Genomic DNA, 15,773 nt, shown 5'->3' on the forward strand with positions numbered 1-15,773 from the left:
TCATCACCAAGAACTTCAAGCTCAAAGGCCTTCAGTGGGAGGCTCAGCTGCAAACAATCAGGGACACAACCTCCTGATTAAACAGCAGCTTCAGGTGAGTTAGCTGCATTTTGTGCAAAACCGCTCCTCGAATTTCTTTTGAGGTCAATAGCAGGGCTTAAATTCCTCAAGGAATTCAAAGTTCTACTTTGCGACACAGAAAAAAAAAAAAAAAGTTTAAAAAAAAGAGGGTTTTTTTGTGGTTCTGCATTGACTGATTTGTTGTCCCGTCCAGTAACTTTAGAACGCACAGGGCAGCAAATCCTCAAAGCACCTGCGAGCATCCCCTCGGGTCTAACACCCTTAGCTGTGTGTCTCTGCTCAGTACTGCAGCCGGCAATCAGACGTGAAATAAAGCGACCAAACAACGGCTTCCCGCAATTTCTTAAATATGTGTGCAAAATATAGCAGCACTAACTAGAAAAATAGAAAGAAAAGTCTAAACTAACACACCTAGACCAGCTCAGCAATCTCAGCACTCTGCCAAACACAAATGCCGCTTCCAAATGCAAAAGTGATGCTCAGTTATTAGGCATCCCAACTCCCAGCTAAAACGAAAAACCAAAATAAATGCATATTTTCGCACCTTTTAAACACAAATAGAGTTACATGCGCTCCTACATCTTTCACAGACAAACAGGACATTCCAGAGCCAGTCCTGAAATTACCCTGAAGCTATACATCCCCTACAAACACGCGTCAATTTAACAAATAAAAGCTAACACGAACTTTAAAGGGCTATTCATCGGCTGAAGTTCAGCGCACTAAGATAACTTACACTGCGGAAAGCCGCTTGCTGTATTATCACAGTCAATTGTTTAACTTAACGCAAAACCCCAAAAATACACCCGCATCTCCACCGGCTCCCCTGAACGCTCCCGCAGGCAGCGAAAACAGCATTTTCACAGTAAAAATATACCGTTCTCGTAAGGAAATGCGCTGTTCCTACAGCAGCTCCTGCCCTCATCCCGCGGAGCAGGAGTAGAGGGTTCCCTCCCACCTCCTCACACAAACACTCTTGAAGCACAACTAAGATTCTACAAGGGTTTGTTTTTTTTTTTTTGTGTTTATAGCACAGACCACACACATACCTCAGGAGGGCTCTGAAGATCTATAGAAGCCTGCGGACGGGCGGCTCTTAAGGGGCATCCCTGGCGGCTTGGGGCGGGGCGGGGCCAGACCGGGGGCGGTACCGCGGGGTTGGGCGGGGCCTGGACACCGAGGGCAGGACACCGGGACTGGACACCTGCGCTGGACACCTGCGCTGCCCCTGGACACCGGGGCTGGACACCGGGGCTGGACACCGGGGCTGTCCATGGACACCCCCCGAGGCGGCCTCACGGACCCTCGGGCGCGAGCGGCCCCCTCAGGCAGGCGGGCCACGCCCCCGCACGCGCACAGACCCACACCGCCGAGCCGCCAGGGGGCGCCCCGCGGAGCGCCGGCAACTCACCTGCCCCGTGCCCGGCGCGGAGCGAAGCGGCCACAGAGCGTCCCAAGGACAGGAAAGCCCGGACAGATGGAACAGACGAGCCCGAACAGGCGGTCCCACGGACGGAATGGACAGTCCCGCTGCCACCGCCGCTGCCGCCGCTACCGCCCGGGGACGCGTCGCCGTTACCGCGGCAACGACGCACGGGCGGAGCTGCGTGAGGTCAGGGGCGCCGGGGCGGGGCCTGCGCGCACAGCGGCGGCAAGATGGCGTCCACGGCGGCCGGGAAGCAGCGCATCCCCAAAGTGGCCAAGGTGGGCGGCGGGGACCCCCCGGGACCCCTCCATCCCTCTCGATCCCCCTCAATCCCCACTCGCATCGAACCTTCCCCTCCCGGCGGGCTCCGGCCCGTAGCGAGGCGCCGGAGGAAGTTGATGGTCGCGGTGCTGCGTTGGGAAACGTGAGCTGAGCCCCCCCCCCCTTGTATTCGCCTTGCAGGTGAAAAATAAAGCACCCGCCGAAGTTCAGATCACAGCGGAGCAGCTTCTGAGAGAGGCAAAGGAGAGGGAACTCGAGCTTCTCCCACCGCCTCCGCAGCAGAAGATCACAGATGTTGAAGAGTTAAATGACTATAAACTCCGGAAGAGGAAGGTACAGTAAAAAAACAAACAAACTAGTTTAATCTCGACACTCACATAAAACACTACAGTTCCACTGTTTTTAACTTAAACAAGATGTAGTCCCTATTCCTTGAGGACTTTCCAGGTGGACACCAATTCTTTAAAAACCCTTTTTCATGCTATTCTTTAGCAGAACCTGCAATTTAAAGATGTGTTGCTTGACAAGATCTGATAGCAAGCTACATCACCCCCGTGTCTATGTTCAGAACACTGAAACAGTAATTACTTACACAATTAAAAGGTGTTTTATTCATTACCAGGAGTATCTGGCCAGCCACTATAAAAGTATGAACAAGCAAAGTAAATAACATTACAGTAGTGTTGAGTTGTAGATCTTATTTTTAAATAATTGCTTTGCTTATGCAGATTTATCCATAGTTTTGCTTGGCTTTTTGCTTTGAAAATGCCTGAGCAAAGTGAGCATATTCCTAATGGTTATTGTAATGGTTATATATAATAAGCTGTTTTTTATCTGAATGGGGTCTGCAGAAGGATTTCTGACTTACAGATGTAACTTTCTCCTCAGACTTTTGAAGATAACATCAGAAAGAACAGGACTGTTATCAGTAACTGGATAAAGTACGCACAATGGGAGGAAAGCCTGAAGGAAATCCAGAGGTAACAGTGCAGCTGCAGGCATCTCTTACAAACCTTTCTTAGACCCACACCAAAGCCTGGGAGGCACATTTTACCTGCTCTGTGCTCCTGTTTTCCAGAGCCCGTTCTATTTACGAGCGTGCCCTGGATGTGGACTACAGGAACGTCACCCTCTGGCTGAAATACGCCGAGATGGAGATGAAGAACCGCCAGGTCAACCACGCCAGGAACATCTGGGACCGGGCCATCACCACCCTGCCCAGGGTGAACCAGTTCTGGTACTGTGGCTGAGCACTGAGATCCCCTTCTGGCCCCAAAAACCCACCTGGGGTTGTGCAGATTATCCTGCTGCTCCCAAGTCTTCAGGCTAGTGTGGGAAAAAATGGAGGAAAGTTGAAGTTTTGGGAAGGTTTTGTGCTTTTTAAGTGGCAGGATCCTTGGGAGAGAAGGATGCTGGTGTGCCTGGATGCTGCCAGTCACTGCTGTGCTTACAGGCATTTCTGGGGTGAGGGGAGCTCAGGGATGCACTCCAGAAATCCCTTAGTGGATGAGTTCACCATGTGATGGCAGAACCTCCATCTGCTTTGGCCAGGTACAAGTACACGTACATGGAGGAGATGCTGGGGAACGTCGCTGGCTCACGGCAGGTGTTTGAAAGGTGGATGGAGTGGCAGCCAGAGGAGCAAGCCTGGCATTCCTACATCAACTTTGAGCTCAGATACAAGGAGGTGGACAGAGCACGAAGCATTTATGAGAGATATATCCTTTCCAGAGCCTGGGTTAACGTCTCCATTCTGTATTTCCTTCCCAAGTATTCCGTCACTGTACTGCTTTTCCCTGTGGTGTGCTGGGAATGAGCCAGCAGGAGGTGTTAAAAGCATGTTTAGGGAAAGCCTCCAGATGCAGTGCAGTGGCTGTGGGTCCTGCCACAACAGTGTCTGTTCAACTGCACTGCTCTTACACCCAGCTTTTGTAGCCATCCTTTGTTTTGGGTTTCTCCTCAGATTTTCCCTGACCTGTCGCAGACATCTTTTATGAAAAATCCTTTCCTTAGGATTTTTCCTCCTGAGAAGCCGAGAGGCCTCAGGAACAAAATGTAAACACTGATTATCTGCTGCTGTGAAATGCAACAGGTGCATCTGGGATTGGTCTCATGTTGGATGTTTCTAATTAATGTTCAGTCACAGCCCAGCTAGCTCAGACAGAGAGTCCGAGACAGAACCTTTGTTATTCATTCTTTGCTATTCTATTCTTAATTGGCCTTCTGATGAAATCTTTTCTTCTATTCTTTTAGTATAGTTTTAATGTAATATATATCATAAAATAATAAATCAAGCCTTCTGAAACATGGAGTCAGATCCTCATCTCTTCCCTCAACCTGAGACCCCTGTGAACACCATCACACTGACCTTTCTCCCTTTTTAACTTCACAGTAAGGCAAAAAACGTTTTCCATGCTTATACCTGTCAGTGTCTTCTTCCCAGCTTCTTCCCACGTGTGTGCCATGCTGGGAGATGTCCCTGGGAAGAGCCCAGCAGGGGCTGTGCCACTCAGGCAGAGCTGTTTCCTTAACAAGAGCTGCACTTGTCCTGGTTCACCCCGAGGTGAAGAACTGGATCAAGTACGCGCGCTTCGAGGAGAAGCACAGCTACTTTGCCCACGCCAGGAAGGTGTACGAGAGGGCAGTGGAGTTCTTTGGGGAGGAGCACATGGATGAGCACTTGTACGTGGCCTTTGCCAAGTTTGAGGAGAACCAGAAGGAGGTAAGGTCTTCATTTGAGTCGTGCCAATGTTTCTCCTTGAGTAGCAAAGGCATTTCACCTTCACTGCAATACTTGCAGTTCCCAGCACCTCGTGATTGTAGTCTGAATTAGGGGACAGTTTTTGTTTTTTGCTCACCTCTAGTTGCCTTTTGGTGACATCAATAGAATGTGCTGTAAGGGAGATCTTACCAAGACCAAGAGCATTGGCTCAAACCTGTGTCCTCACACTAGAGAGGTTCTGAAAAGTTTTGTGCCTGCATAATAAAAAATTGGATTGGTCCAGATGTTTTTCACAGCCTCTAATGTTCCCAGGCTGTTATGAAATTAAAGACATTCTGTGAACCCCAAACCACAACCTCTTAAATTTAAATATTCTAAACCTGTAAATTAAGAAGAGATGATAGGGGCTGGCATTTTCAGGTTTATTTTTTCCCTCTCAAAGTTTACTCTTCAGGGAGATCTGTGTTTGTCCTGTTCTAAAACAATTGCTTACCTTAGGATGTCCCATGGTTCTATATTCTATTAAATATTACCAAAAGCTCATTGAAAAACTGTCAGGGAGGACAGAAACTGCTTTGTAAATGTTTTTCTAATTATATTTAATATTTTCAGTTTGAAAGAGTGAGAGTCATCTACAAGTATGCCTTGGATAGAATTCCAAAGCAGGATGCCCAGAATCTCTTCAAGAATTACACCATCTTTGAGAAGAAGTTTGGAGACAGGAGGGGAATTGAGGACATCATTGTCAGCAAGAGGAGATTCCAGTATGAGGAGGAGGTGAAGGTATGTGGGACAGGTACCCTCCAGGCTCACTGTTCAGCCAGCTGGTGCTTAAGGGACCATGAGTATTTTGTGATATCAAGGCTGATGAGTTTCAAGTTACCCTTGAAAGTCAGTCCAAAAAAACCACCAAGGGAATGTTCATTTTAGAGCCAGAACTCCATCCCTGGAGCAGAGAATGATATCTTAATTCTCTGCTTTTTTTGTTTCTGCTTTCTAATCTAGATTGTGCCATGTGAGGGTTTTGGATTGAACTCAAGGCTTGGTACCCTTAAGGATAATGCAGTTTAGCTTGTAGTTACTACTTAGCTTAGGGAATGGCCATTACAGGACGCCTTACCTGTGCATAAAAACCTTTTTTTGAGAAAACACCTGTGCCACACTTGTTAAAAATGGAAACAGACTCCTGGTACTAAAGTGTCTTCTATTTATTTTAATAAAAAGAAAGGCCTAAAGCAAGGGGGCCCACGGGCAGAGCAGGAGCGTTCCCGTCGCGCTGGGGCTGCTTCAGCAGCCATGTCCCCAAGGTTCCAGGTGGAGCTGCACTGCTTCGCTGGGTCTTTTTGTCCTGTTTTTTGTCCCTTTGGATTTTTTGGATTGGTTTCTTTTTGGATCCTTCATTTCCATTAAGGTTTTAGGTGCTTGATTGGCTCATTAAGTTCTGTCCAGGTTGGCTCATTTTGCTTGGGGAGTGATGCACTTTACTTAGGTGTAATACAGTACGTTGAGTACTGTATTTCTTATAACTACCCTTTATTTAACCCCTTTTACCATAACCAAACTAACAGTACATGCTTAACGATTATCAACTATTTTACAACAGTTTCTAACCTATTTTCAACACACCTGCCTGCTGTTCAGTCCACACTGCACATTTCATCACCCCTTGTCCCTTCTCGCTCTTTGCTTGGATCGCCTTCATTGAGACAGTGCTGAGGGCAAAATAACAACAAAATTTAAAGCAAAGTCAATTATAACCCAAAAGCATTTCATGACTCCTCATCCCTTCTCACACTTGGATTACCTTCATTGAGACAATGCTGAGGGCAAAATAACAACAAAATTTAAAGCAAAGTCAATTATAACCCAAGAGCATTTCATGACTCCTCATCCCTTCTCACACTTGTATTACCTTCATTGAGACAATGCTGAAGGCAACATAAAAACAAAATTTAAAGCAAAGTCACCTATAACCCAAAAGCTCTACCATCAGCATCCCCAAGAGTGACAGTTTTCGTTAATATTCCAGTGATCTGTTTTAAAGGGGAAATTTAAAGGAGAATTTACTCGTCTAAGTAAAGGATGAGGCTCTGTCCATTGTAGTGACTGCAGTTTGCTTGCTGTTGCCCCTGTCCCCTGTGTGTGGAAGGCCAACCCCCACAACTACGACGCGTGGTTCGATTACCTGCGGCTGGTGGAGAGCGACACGGACGCCGAGACCGTGCGGGAGGTGTACGAGAGAGCCATCGCCAACGTGCCCCCCATCCAGGAGAAACGCCACTGGAAGAGGTACATCTACCTCTGGATTAACTATGCTCTCTATGAGGAGCTGGAGGCAAAGGCAAGTAGTGACAATTTGGGGTTTTCCTTTCCTTATAGGAAATAGCTGCTGGTGTTTTAATGGGTAAACCGAGAGTTAAGTGTTGTCTGTGTTACCAGTTTTGTGTAACGTGCTTTACTATTTAAATACAGAGAATTTTTCCTCTTCCAGTTTTCCCTCCTGTGCATAAGGGAGGTTGTGAGAAATAGCTACTCACTTTTCAGAGTTTAGGAAGGTTTATTAAACCTTATAAAAAATACAACAGAAGACTGAATAAAGAAAAAAGGTTATGGCTCTGGGGGCAAAAGATTTTACCTGCCATGTGCTCAGTCCCCTCACAATGGAGGTTTTTCTCTTTTAACCCTTTAGCCCTTCCCAAAGTTCTGTCCATCCACCGCTTCTTCACTGTCCAGTGGTGGAGATCTATTCCCCAAATCCTGATTGGAGGTCAGATGTCACCATAGTGACAAGCCAGCCCTCCCAGATGTCCCAGCTCCCCTTGTCCCTTGATAACCATGCCAGGGGTACAGCATAATTATAAATCTATAAACTTTTCTTAACCTATATACATCACATTTGTCCATTAATTGTGAGAGTCAATCATTGCATTACTCATTTATCAGAGGGGAAAAAAACAAACTTGTTTTCCCCAATTCATTCAGAAACAGCTGATAACAAATGCAGGAGTGGGGATTTCTGGTGGCCCTGGCTGAACTGCCCATGGCAGACTGTTACCTGAACTTGTGAAATAGTTTTATAGTTAACAGAAACTGTTTGTGAAGCAGCCACATTGTTGCTCTTGTGATCTTAGAGGCTGTGCAAGTATTTATTGGAACATTAGAGCTGCTCTGAGTACAGAAAACTTGTTCAGTGTCTGTTAAAGGAAAAGACTTATTTTTCTTCCCACAACCCAGACACTCCTTGTTTTATTGTTGGCTTCCCAGCACTGAGCCTTGCTTTCAAAAGGTGAGTCTTGTTGATTCAGAAGCTACCACCTTTGAATTGTGCAAAGTAAGTAGATAAGCATTGCAGATTCTAAGCAGCTTGACTGAGATACTGTTCTGCAGTTTTGCAGTCACTGCAAGATTCAAATTCAGCATGATCTCAGCTGATTAACAAAGTGTTTGACATGCTGCCTGTTCTTGCAGGATGCAGAGAGAACCAGACAGGTGTACCAGGCATGCCTTGAGCTCCTGCCCCACAAGAAGGTATGGCTCCTCCATCAGTCTGGCTTGACTTTTGGGGTAAAATGCCCTAGATAAGATCCTTTAGTTCTCTTCTCCTGCTGCATTCAGGGGTGTAAGCAGCTCCAAATGGCTGCTAGTGGGTTCATGAAGACTTTGCTTAAGACTTCAAGTATCCCTTCCAGTTTCTCAAAATGTACACCTTCCAAAATGGTTTTCCAGTGGGGCCTCCATGGTCATCACCCCTGAGGCAGCTGTTTGACAAAGCAGCTTTCAGGTCTGTCTTCCCCATTGCAATTGGTCTTCAAGGCCAATTGATTGGGGTTTTCTGGGTTTTTTTTTGCTTGTGAACTTTAACTAAAATATCCTTGTGGCCAAACCTTTTCAACTGCATTGCCTTGGAATGTCAGAAAATCCTTGTTCAAGTTTTTTTTCTAGTGTGTTATTTATTGTGTCATTCGAGTGTCAGAATAATCTCTGGTTATTAAAAGCTGATTAGCTAATAATTGATTCAGCAATAGCTTGTGTTTTGCCAGTTGATGATTGGTTAAAAAACTATTTTCTGCAGTTTAAAAGACTTCTGTCCTGGCCATTTTTGCTTTCACCCCAATATATTGTCCTGTTTTAGATAATGAACCCTAAACATTTCAGCAGGAAAACACTGAGATCAAATGAGATTACCTGCAGTAGCAGTCATATCTTGTATAGACAGAATGCTTATTTTTTAAAGCAACTTGTACAGCATTATATACTGACTTTCCAGCCTAAATAGCACTTTGTTCTTTTTTTTCTAGTTTACGTTCGCTAAAATGTGGCTGCTGTATGCACAGTTTGAAATTCGACAGAAGAACCTGCCCCTTGCCAGAAGGGCTTTGGTAAGCTTTTGTCAGAGCCATAATTGACTTCTCTAACTAATAGTAACACAGGAACGGCATTAAAAGATCTTAAATTGTCCTTTTTAAATTGCTGATTTAATCCACTTAAAATAAAGCATCCAAGAAGTCTGCAGGGGCCAGCATTTACTGTCATGTATGATTTAAAAAGAAATGTGGCTTGTTCTGATGAATTAGCCCCGGGCAGAGGCACAAAGTGCTGCTCTGAATGCAGAGCACCCACATCAGCTCAGTGCTCTTACAAGTTCTTAGCTGCTGCTGATGGCTTGCAGTGATACTTGTTCTAACAATTGTGTTTTAAAAAGCGTTGTAGATGAATGGGAGGTTTGCCTCTAGGAAATTAGGACTGCCAAGCTGTGTGCCAGTCCCAGCTGCTGACAAAGGCAATCACTGGGATTTCAGGCAGGCTCAGGAGCTGCTGAGCAGGTTCACTCTGAGTATCAGCATGAGGGGTTAGCAGGGTGTGATGGGGCAGCAAGAAATGGCATCTTTTGAAATAAAAAACTTCCTTTCAGTTCAGATATTCTTAGCAAGCTCAGGGATAGCATCAGGCATTTTGAGAGAAAGCCAGTGTTGGTAGCAGTTGGGGTGGTTTGACTTTCAAGAGCAAACTGATGGGGTTTCCACCCAAACAGTGATGGAGGGCACATGGAGAAGAACTGAGCATATTCTGAAATACAGTGGCATCTGCAGAGCTGGAGGCCCATAACAGTGACCAAATTAATAATCTGAAGTTGGATTTCCTCCATTTTTCATAAATTCCAAGGCACTAAACATTAAGGAACATAGTGCAGGAGAACTGTGGTAAGGGAATTCTGTCTCAAGTTGCCTCACATTGGCTTCAGGGACCAGAAGCCACATTCTCTTTAGAAGTGACTCCAAGGCCAAGCTCACTACAGCCTGTCTCAGATATAGCCCATTCTTAACTCTTATTTTAAGAGTTTCTCTGACTAAGAATCCAGAATTGCCTCTCACAGCTTGGCTCAGGAGAGACAGTTTTCTTCAGAGACTGAGGTGTATCAGAATGAAAATACTTTGTAAAGACATTATTCTCCACCTGTCCATTGGTGCCAGCCAGCAGGCAGGGGTGGGCAGCCATTCTCTGTGCCAGGAGGAACAGTGTGGGGCCACAGTTTGTTTGGTGTAATTTGTTTTATGAGATGCTTGGGAGCTGCTTACCTGCCAGACTGGTACTGTGCAAAAAAACAAATTGTAGTTCAAACACTTAAAAAATCAAGTGGGGGTTTTATTTTCCTGCAAGATCACTAAGAGTTTTGTTTTTTGGTTTGTTTTTTTTTAATGCACAACAGGGGACATCCATAGGCAAATGCCCAAAAAACAAACTGTTTAAAGGCTACATTGAGCTGGAGTTGCAGCTGCGCGAATTTGACCGGTGCCGGAAGTTGTATGAGAAATTCCTGGAGTTTGCACCGGAAAACTGCACGTCCTGGATTAAATTTGCTGAGCTGGAGACCATCCTTGGGGACATTGACCGTGCCAGGGCCATCTACGAGCTGGCAATCGGCCAGCCCAGGCTGGACATGCCTGAGGTGAGCAGGAGGGATTGAGTTAAGGTATTCATTGCACAGTGTGGCTGATGAACGTGTTGGTAGGAAAATTAATCCACAAACACCAGAGGTTTATGTCCAAAAAGGAGACAGAGGAGTCCTTTTTGGCTTTGTTCCCCTAGGATTTCTCAAATTTTTGGAGGATGCAATCTCCCTTTTTATCCCAATTTCCTGGTTGCATTTTCCTTTTCTCTTTCCCCATTGGCTGAGGTACTTGAGAGGTACAGAATCCCCAATACGCCTGATTCCAAAGATTTCCCTCTAATGTATAAAACTTCCTTTTAATTTTTAATTTAGGGGTTTTTCTTCCCCATTGTATCTTTCATCTTTCAATGTCTACTTTCATTTTTTGACAAACTTAAGGTTTATCTGTAAAAACAAATATCTTTTTCCATTCATCAATCAGTGGAATCCTTCCCATTGTTTCTTTTATGTCCCAGTGCTGGTTTTATCTACCCGCAGACCCACAGCTTGTTTGTAAAGACAAATCCACTATTCCTCTCAATGTCAATAATCCACCAGATGAAAGATGAAGTGAAAGTGAGTGGTTGATGGGCACCAGGTTTGGTGCTGCTCAGCCCTAATCCCAGGCTGTGCCACCAAACACCCTGATCCCTGAAACTTTTCTTGTGGTATTTTCAGAGTTCCCCATTGTTGGGAGGAATTATTTGAATCTGACTCCATGTATTAGAAGGCTCATTTATTATTCTATGATATTATAGTATATAAAAACATGCTATGCTAAACTATACTAAAGAATAGAGAGGGAATACTTAGAGAAGGCTAAAAGATAATAATGAATCTCGTGACTCTCTCTCCAGAGTCTGACACAGCCTGAACATCGTTGGTCATTAAGTTAAAACAATTCCCATGAAACCAATGAAACAATGACCAATTGGTAAACAATGTCCAAACCACATTCCAAAGCAGCAAAGCACAGGAGAAGCAGATCAGATAATTATTGTTTTAATTTTTCTCTGAGGCTTCTCAGCCTCCCAGGAGAAGAAATCCTGGCGAAGGGATTTTTCAGAAAATATGACGGTGACATTTTCTCAGCGAAATTTTACCTTTATCTGTATTTTCCCCTCCCAGTGTGCTAAGGAATGGATATGATGAGAGGCTTCTCTGTTGCAGGTGCTGTGGAAATCCTACATTGACTTTGAGATTGAGCAGGAGGAGTTTGAGAAGACCAGGAACCTTTACCGGCGGCTGCTGCAGCGCACCCAGCACGTCAAGGTGGGTGTGGGCACCCAGCACAGGGAAGGCCTGAGCTGCCTGGGCTCACATCAACCCAGGTTCAGGCTCTGAAGGGGGGAGGGAAGTTCCTGAATTCCATACAACAACAGGTCTATCTCAGGCGAAAGAAGCTTTTCCAAGCAGCCCTCTTTGCTGAGCAGCTTTGGTTGCTAAAACATTGCAAGGAAAACTGATTTTTCCTGTGTTGCTTGGTGCTGTCATTGACAAAATTCACACAGATTTCTCATGACTTGAAACAGACACAAGAAATTGATCCACATCTGTCACTCTTGTGCTGTCTTGAGAATGACACAGGAACAGGCGAGAGGCAATGTTGTAGAAAGAGCAAGACAAGGCTTTATTCAAGAGAACCACGTGGTTTTATAGAGTGATACGATAGATTCTGTTGGATTGGCTAACTAACAAAAACACCTTCTTCATACTCCATCCTTGAGGAGAACAGAAAGATGAAGTAGAAAAACACTACCTGCAGGTTGTTTATACTTAACAAGTTACCACATCATTACAACTCCCTGAAAGTTCTCACAAGCCCCTGTGAGAAACTCTTGCTGTTTCTCTCTCTCTGTCTCATGGCATTCACACACATTCCTTACATGGATGCTGTGTCCTGTCACAGACATCTTTTATGAAAAATCCTTTCCTTAGGATTTTTAACTCATGAGAAGCTGAGAGGCCTCAGGAACAAAATGTAAACAATGATTATCTGCTGCTGTGGAATGCAACAGGTGCATCTGTGATTGGCCCATGTTGAATGTTTATAACTAATGGCCAGTCATAGGGAGCTGGCTTGGACTCTCTGTCCGAGACACAAGCCTTTGTTATCATTCCTTCTTTTTCTATTCTTAGCTAGCCTTCTGATGAAATCCTATCTTTTATTCTTTTAGTATATTTTTAATATAATATATATCATAAAGTAGTAAATCAAGCCTTCTGAAACATGGAGTCAGATCCTCATCTCTTCCCTCATCCTTGGACCCCTGTGAACACCATCACAGAGTCCGGCTGAAGTGGGGCGAATCTCATGTGAAAAAACCGATTTTCTGGGCACCTGCTGGCCTTGATCTTTGCTTTTTTATTATTTTCCTTTGCTGCTTTGTTGTTTGTAGCCTGTGCCCGCAGGTGTGGTGGCACAGAGCAGAGGCTGGAGCTGTGTTTCTGTGCTGTGCCCGCAGGTGTGGATCAGCCTGGCGCAGTTTGAGCTGTGTCTCTTTGCTGTGCCCGCAGGTGTGGATCAGCCTGGTGCAATCTGAGCTGTGTTTCTGTGCTGTGCCCGCAGGTGTGGATCAGCCTGGCGCAGTCTGAGCTGTGTTTCTGTGCTGTGCCCGCAGGTGTGGATCAGCCTGGCACAGTCTGAGCTGTGTTTCTGTGCTGTGCCCGCAGGTGTGGATCAGCCTGGCGCAGTCTGAGCTGTGTTTCTGTGCTGTGCCCGCAGGTGTGGATCAGCCTGGCGCAGTTTGAGCTGTGTTTCTGTGCTGTGCCCGCAGGTGTGGATCAGCCTGGCGCAGTTTGAGCTCTGTGTGTGTGCTGTGCCCGCAGGTGTGGATCAGCCTGGCGCAGTCTGAGCTGTGTTTCTGTGCTGTGCCCGCAGGTGTGGATCAGCCTGGCGCAGTTTGAGCTGTGTCTCTTTGCTGTGCCCGCAGGTGTGGATCAGCCTGGCGCAGTTTGAGCTGTGTGTGTGTGCTGTGCCCGCAGGTGTGGATCAGCCTGGCGCAGTCTGAGCTGTGTGTGTGTGCTGTGCCCGCAGGTGTGGATCAGCCTGGCGCAGTCTGAGCTGTGTTTCTGTGCTGTGCCCGCAGGTGTGGATCAGCCTGGCGCAGTCTGAGCTGTGTTTCTGTGCTGTGCCCGCAGGTGTGGATCAGCCTGGCGCAGTTTGAGCTGTGTCTCTTTGCTGTGCCCGCAGGTGTGGATCAGCCTGGCGCAGTTTGAGCTGTGTCTCTTTGCTGTGCCCGCAGGTGTGGATCAGCCTGGCGCAGTCTGAGCTGTGTGTGTGTGCTGTGCCCGCAGGTGTGGATCAGCCTGGCGCAGTCTGAGCTGTGTGTGTGTGCTGTGCCCGCAGGTGTGGATCAGCCTGGCGCAGTTTGAGCTGTGTGTGTGTGCTGTGCCCGCAGGTGTGGATCAGCCTGGCGCAGTCTGAGCTGTGTTTCTGTGCTGTGCCCGCAGGTGTGGATCAGCCTGGCGCAGTCTGAGCTGTGTTTCTGTGCTGTGCCCGCAGGTGTGGATCAGCCTGGCGCAGTTTGAGCTGTCGGCGGCGCAGGGCGAGCGGCTGCAGCGCTGCCGGCAGGTCTACGAGGAGGCCAACAAGGCCATGCGCAGCTGCGAGGAGAAGGAGGAGAGGGTCATGCTGCTCGAGGCCTGGAGGAGCTTCGAGGAGGAGTTTGGCACCGATGCCACCAAGGAGAGGATAGACAAACTGATGCCTGAGAAAATAAAGAAGAGGAGGAAGCTGCAGGCCGAAGATGGGGTAAGGAAAAGTGGTGGCAGTAGTGGCTGTGTGCCCTCGGTGGATTTGTGCACATGTGCAAACATGGGCTTTAATTTTCTGTTATTTCTCTAATGTCACACTGATTTTTTAAGGTTTTCTAAGCCTTCTGATGTTTACATTCTTGTAACAAAATTTTTCACACACTTTCTGTAAAGAACTTACTGTTTTTGTTAGGAAAATTAATCCACAAACACCAGATGTTTATGTCCAAAAAGCAGAGGAGTCCTTTCTAGCTTTATTTGAATAAAGGGAGAGGCCATGGGGCATTCCCCTGGGATCTCTCAAATTTTTGGAGGACACAGCCTCCCTTTTTATCCCAATTTCCCAGCCACATTTCCCTTCTCTCTTTCCCCATTGGCTGAGGCACTTGAGAGGTACAGACTCCCTAATATGCCTGATACTAAAGATTTCCCTCTAATGTATGACCCTCCCTTTTAATTTTTAATTCTTATGGAATTTAGGGGTTTTTCTTTCCCATTGTTTCTTTCATCTCTCAATGTCTTTTTTAGTTTATCAGCAAACCTGAAGTTTATTTGTAAAAGCAAATATCTTTTTCCGTTCATCAATCAGTGGAATCCTTCCCATTTTTTCTTTTACTTCCCAGTGCTGGTTTTATCTACCAGCAGACCCGCAGCTTGTTTGTAAAGACAAATCCGCTATTCCTCTCATTTTGCATTCTTTTATAGAAGAGGAGAAAAGTGATGGGACTGTTGGTTTGTCCAGTGTTATTGGAGAGGTGGCACTTTCACCCTCCAATCCACTGTCACTCTTGGAAATCTATAAATGTTAGAGTCAGAAATTAAACTTCCCTATTTTCACCTTGAGAACAGGTTTTTTCATGTCCTACAGTGACACTCTAATTTCTCTTTCTTGTTAGAAGCACCTCCTAATAGCCAACATTAACATGCAAATTAACCTCACTCTGTGGTATTTTTCTCTCTAGTCTGATGCTGGATGGGAGGAGTACTATGATTACATTTTCCCAGAAGACACTGCCAATCAGCCCAACCTCAAACTCCTGGCTATGGCAAAGCTCTGGAAGAAACAGCAGCAGGAGAGCGAAGCTGCAGCCATGGATCCTGACAAGGACATTGATGAAAGCCAGACTTAGTTCCTTGCCTTTTCCCACCTCTTTCTTGGGCCATTGTACAGTATTTTCATTGGTGATAAATAAATGTATTTGGAGAGTTTTAGTATTACTGACTTGAGGTGGATTTTGTGTGGAAGACGAGCACCATCTTGGGGTGGATTCCCATGAACATTCCTGCAGGTGTCCATCAGTTAAAGGGCTCTGCAGCTGGCACCGGTGATGGGAGAGCTGGGAGAACTGGGCAGTGACTTCACTTTGAGCACAAGGACCTGTCCAAGGCTCCCACAGCCTATCCCAGCACTGCTCAAGGACATCACTGTGCCAGGGCAGCAGACCTTGAGTGAGAGAGGTCTCCAGCCATCACCCCTGATGAATGCTCCAGTAATCTTGTTAAATTCAGTCTGTGTTTGTTTGAACACTTCCATGTGCTGGCAGAGCCCAGCAGAGCTGTGTCACTGCTCTGGGCTG

At 46.1% G+C, this 15,773-nt stretch overlaps 2 protein-coding genes across 2 annotated transcripts in view; one reads left to right on the forward strand and one right to left on the reverse strand.

Annotated features, from left to right (window-relative positions):
* Window positions 1-1,566, reverse strand: part of CFAP61 (cilia and flagella associated protein 61) — an 88,590-nt gene extending 87,024 nt beyond the window's left edge. Inside the window, exon 1 of the mRNA XM_054290519.1 lies at window positions 1,493-1,566. The gene's annotated coding sequence lies outside the window, so the exon portion shown is untranslated. The remainder of the gene's footprint in view (window positions 1-1,492) is intronic.
* Window positions 1,567-1,710: 144 nt separating this feature from the next.
* CRNKL1 (crooked neck pre-mRNA splicing factor 1) lies at window positions 1,711-15,411 on the forward strand. Its single transcript, XM_054290524.1, has 14 exons — window positions 1,711-1,785; window positions 1,970-2,122; window positions 2,678-2,769; window positions 2,868-3,026; window positions 3,341-3,507; window positions 4,333-4,511; window positions 5,124-5,294; window positions 6,661-6,852; window positions 7,980-8,039; window positions 8,810-8,890; window positions 10,219-10,458; window positions 11,611-11,712; window positions 13,946-14,194; window positions 15,159-15,411. The coding sequence occupies exons 1-14, from the start codon at window positions 1,738-1,740 to the stop codon at window positions 15,324-15,326; spliced, it is 2,061 nt and encodes a 686-aa protein (XP_054146499.1). The 5' UTR covers window positions 1,711-1,737; the 3' UTR covers window positions 15,327-15,411.
* The last annotated feature ends 362 nt before the right edge of the window (window positions 15,412-15,773 follow it).

The sequence above is a fragment of the Melozone crissalis genome, unplaced genomic scaffold (assembly GCF_028551555.1).
Source record: "Melozone crissalis strain CALT ecotype California unplaced genomic scaffold, PUWL_Pcris_2 ptg000081l_1, whole genome shotgun sequence".
NCBI classification, from domain to species: Eukaryota; Metazoa; Chordata; class Aves; order Passeriformes; family Passerellidae; genus Melozone; species Melozone crissalis.

What these genes read in the sequence shown, in the direction of transcription:
- CRNKL1 (XM_054290524.1), top strand. Translation starts at nt 1,738, where the DNA reads ATGGCGTCCACGGCGGCCGGGAAGCAGCGCATCCCCAAAGTGGCCAAG. An exon ending in AGCTCCTGCCCCACAAGAAG is followed by an intron (nt 8,040 to 8,809) that starts GTATGGCTCCTC and finishes TTTTTTTTCTAG; the next exon opens with TTTACGTTCGCTAAAATGTG. An exon ending in CCAGGCTGGACATGCCTGAG is followed by an intron (nt 10,459 to 11,610) that starts GTGAGCAGGAGG and finishes TCTCTGTTGCAG; the next exon opens with GTGCTGTGGAAATCCTACAT.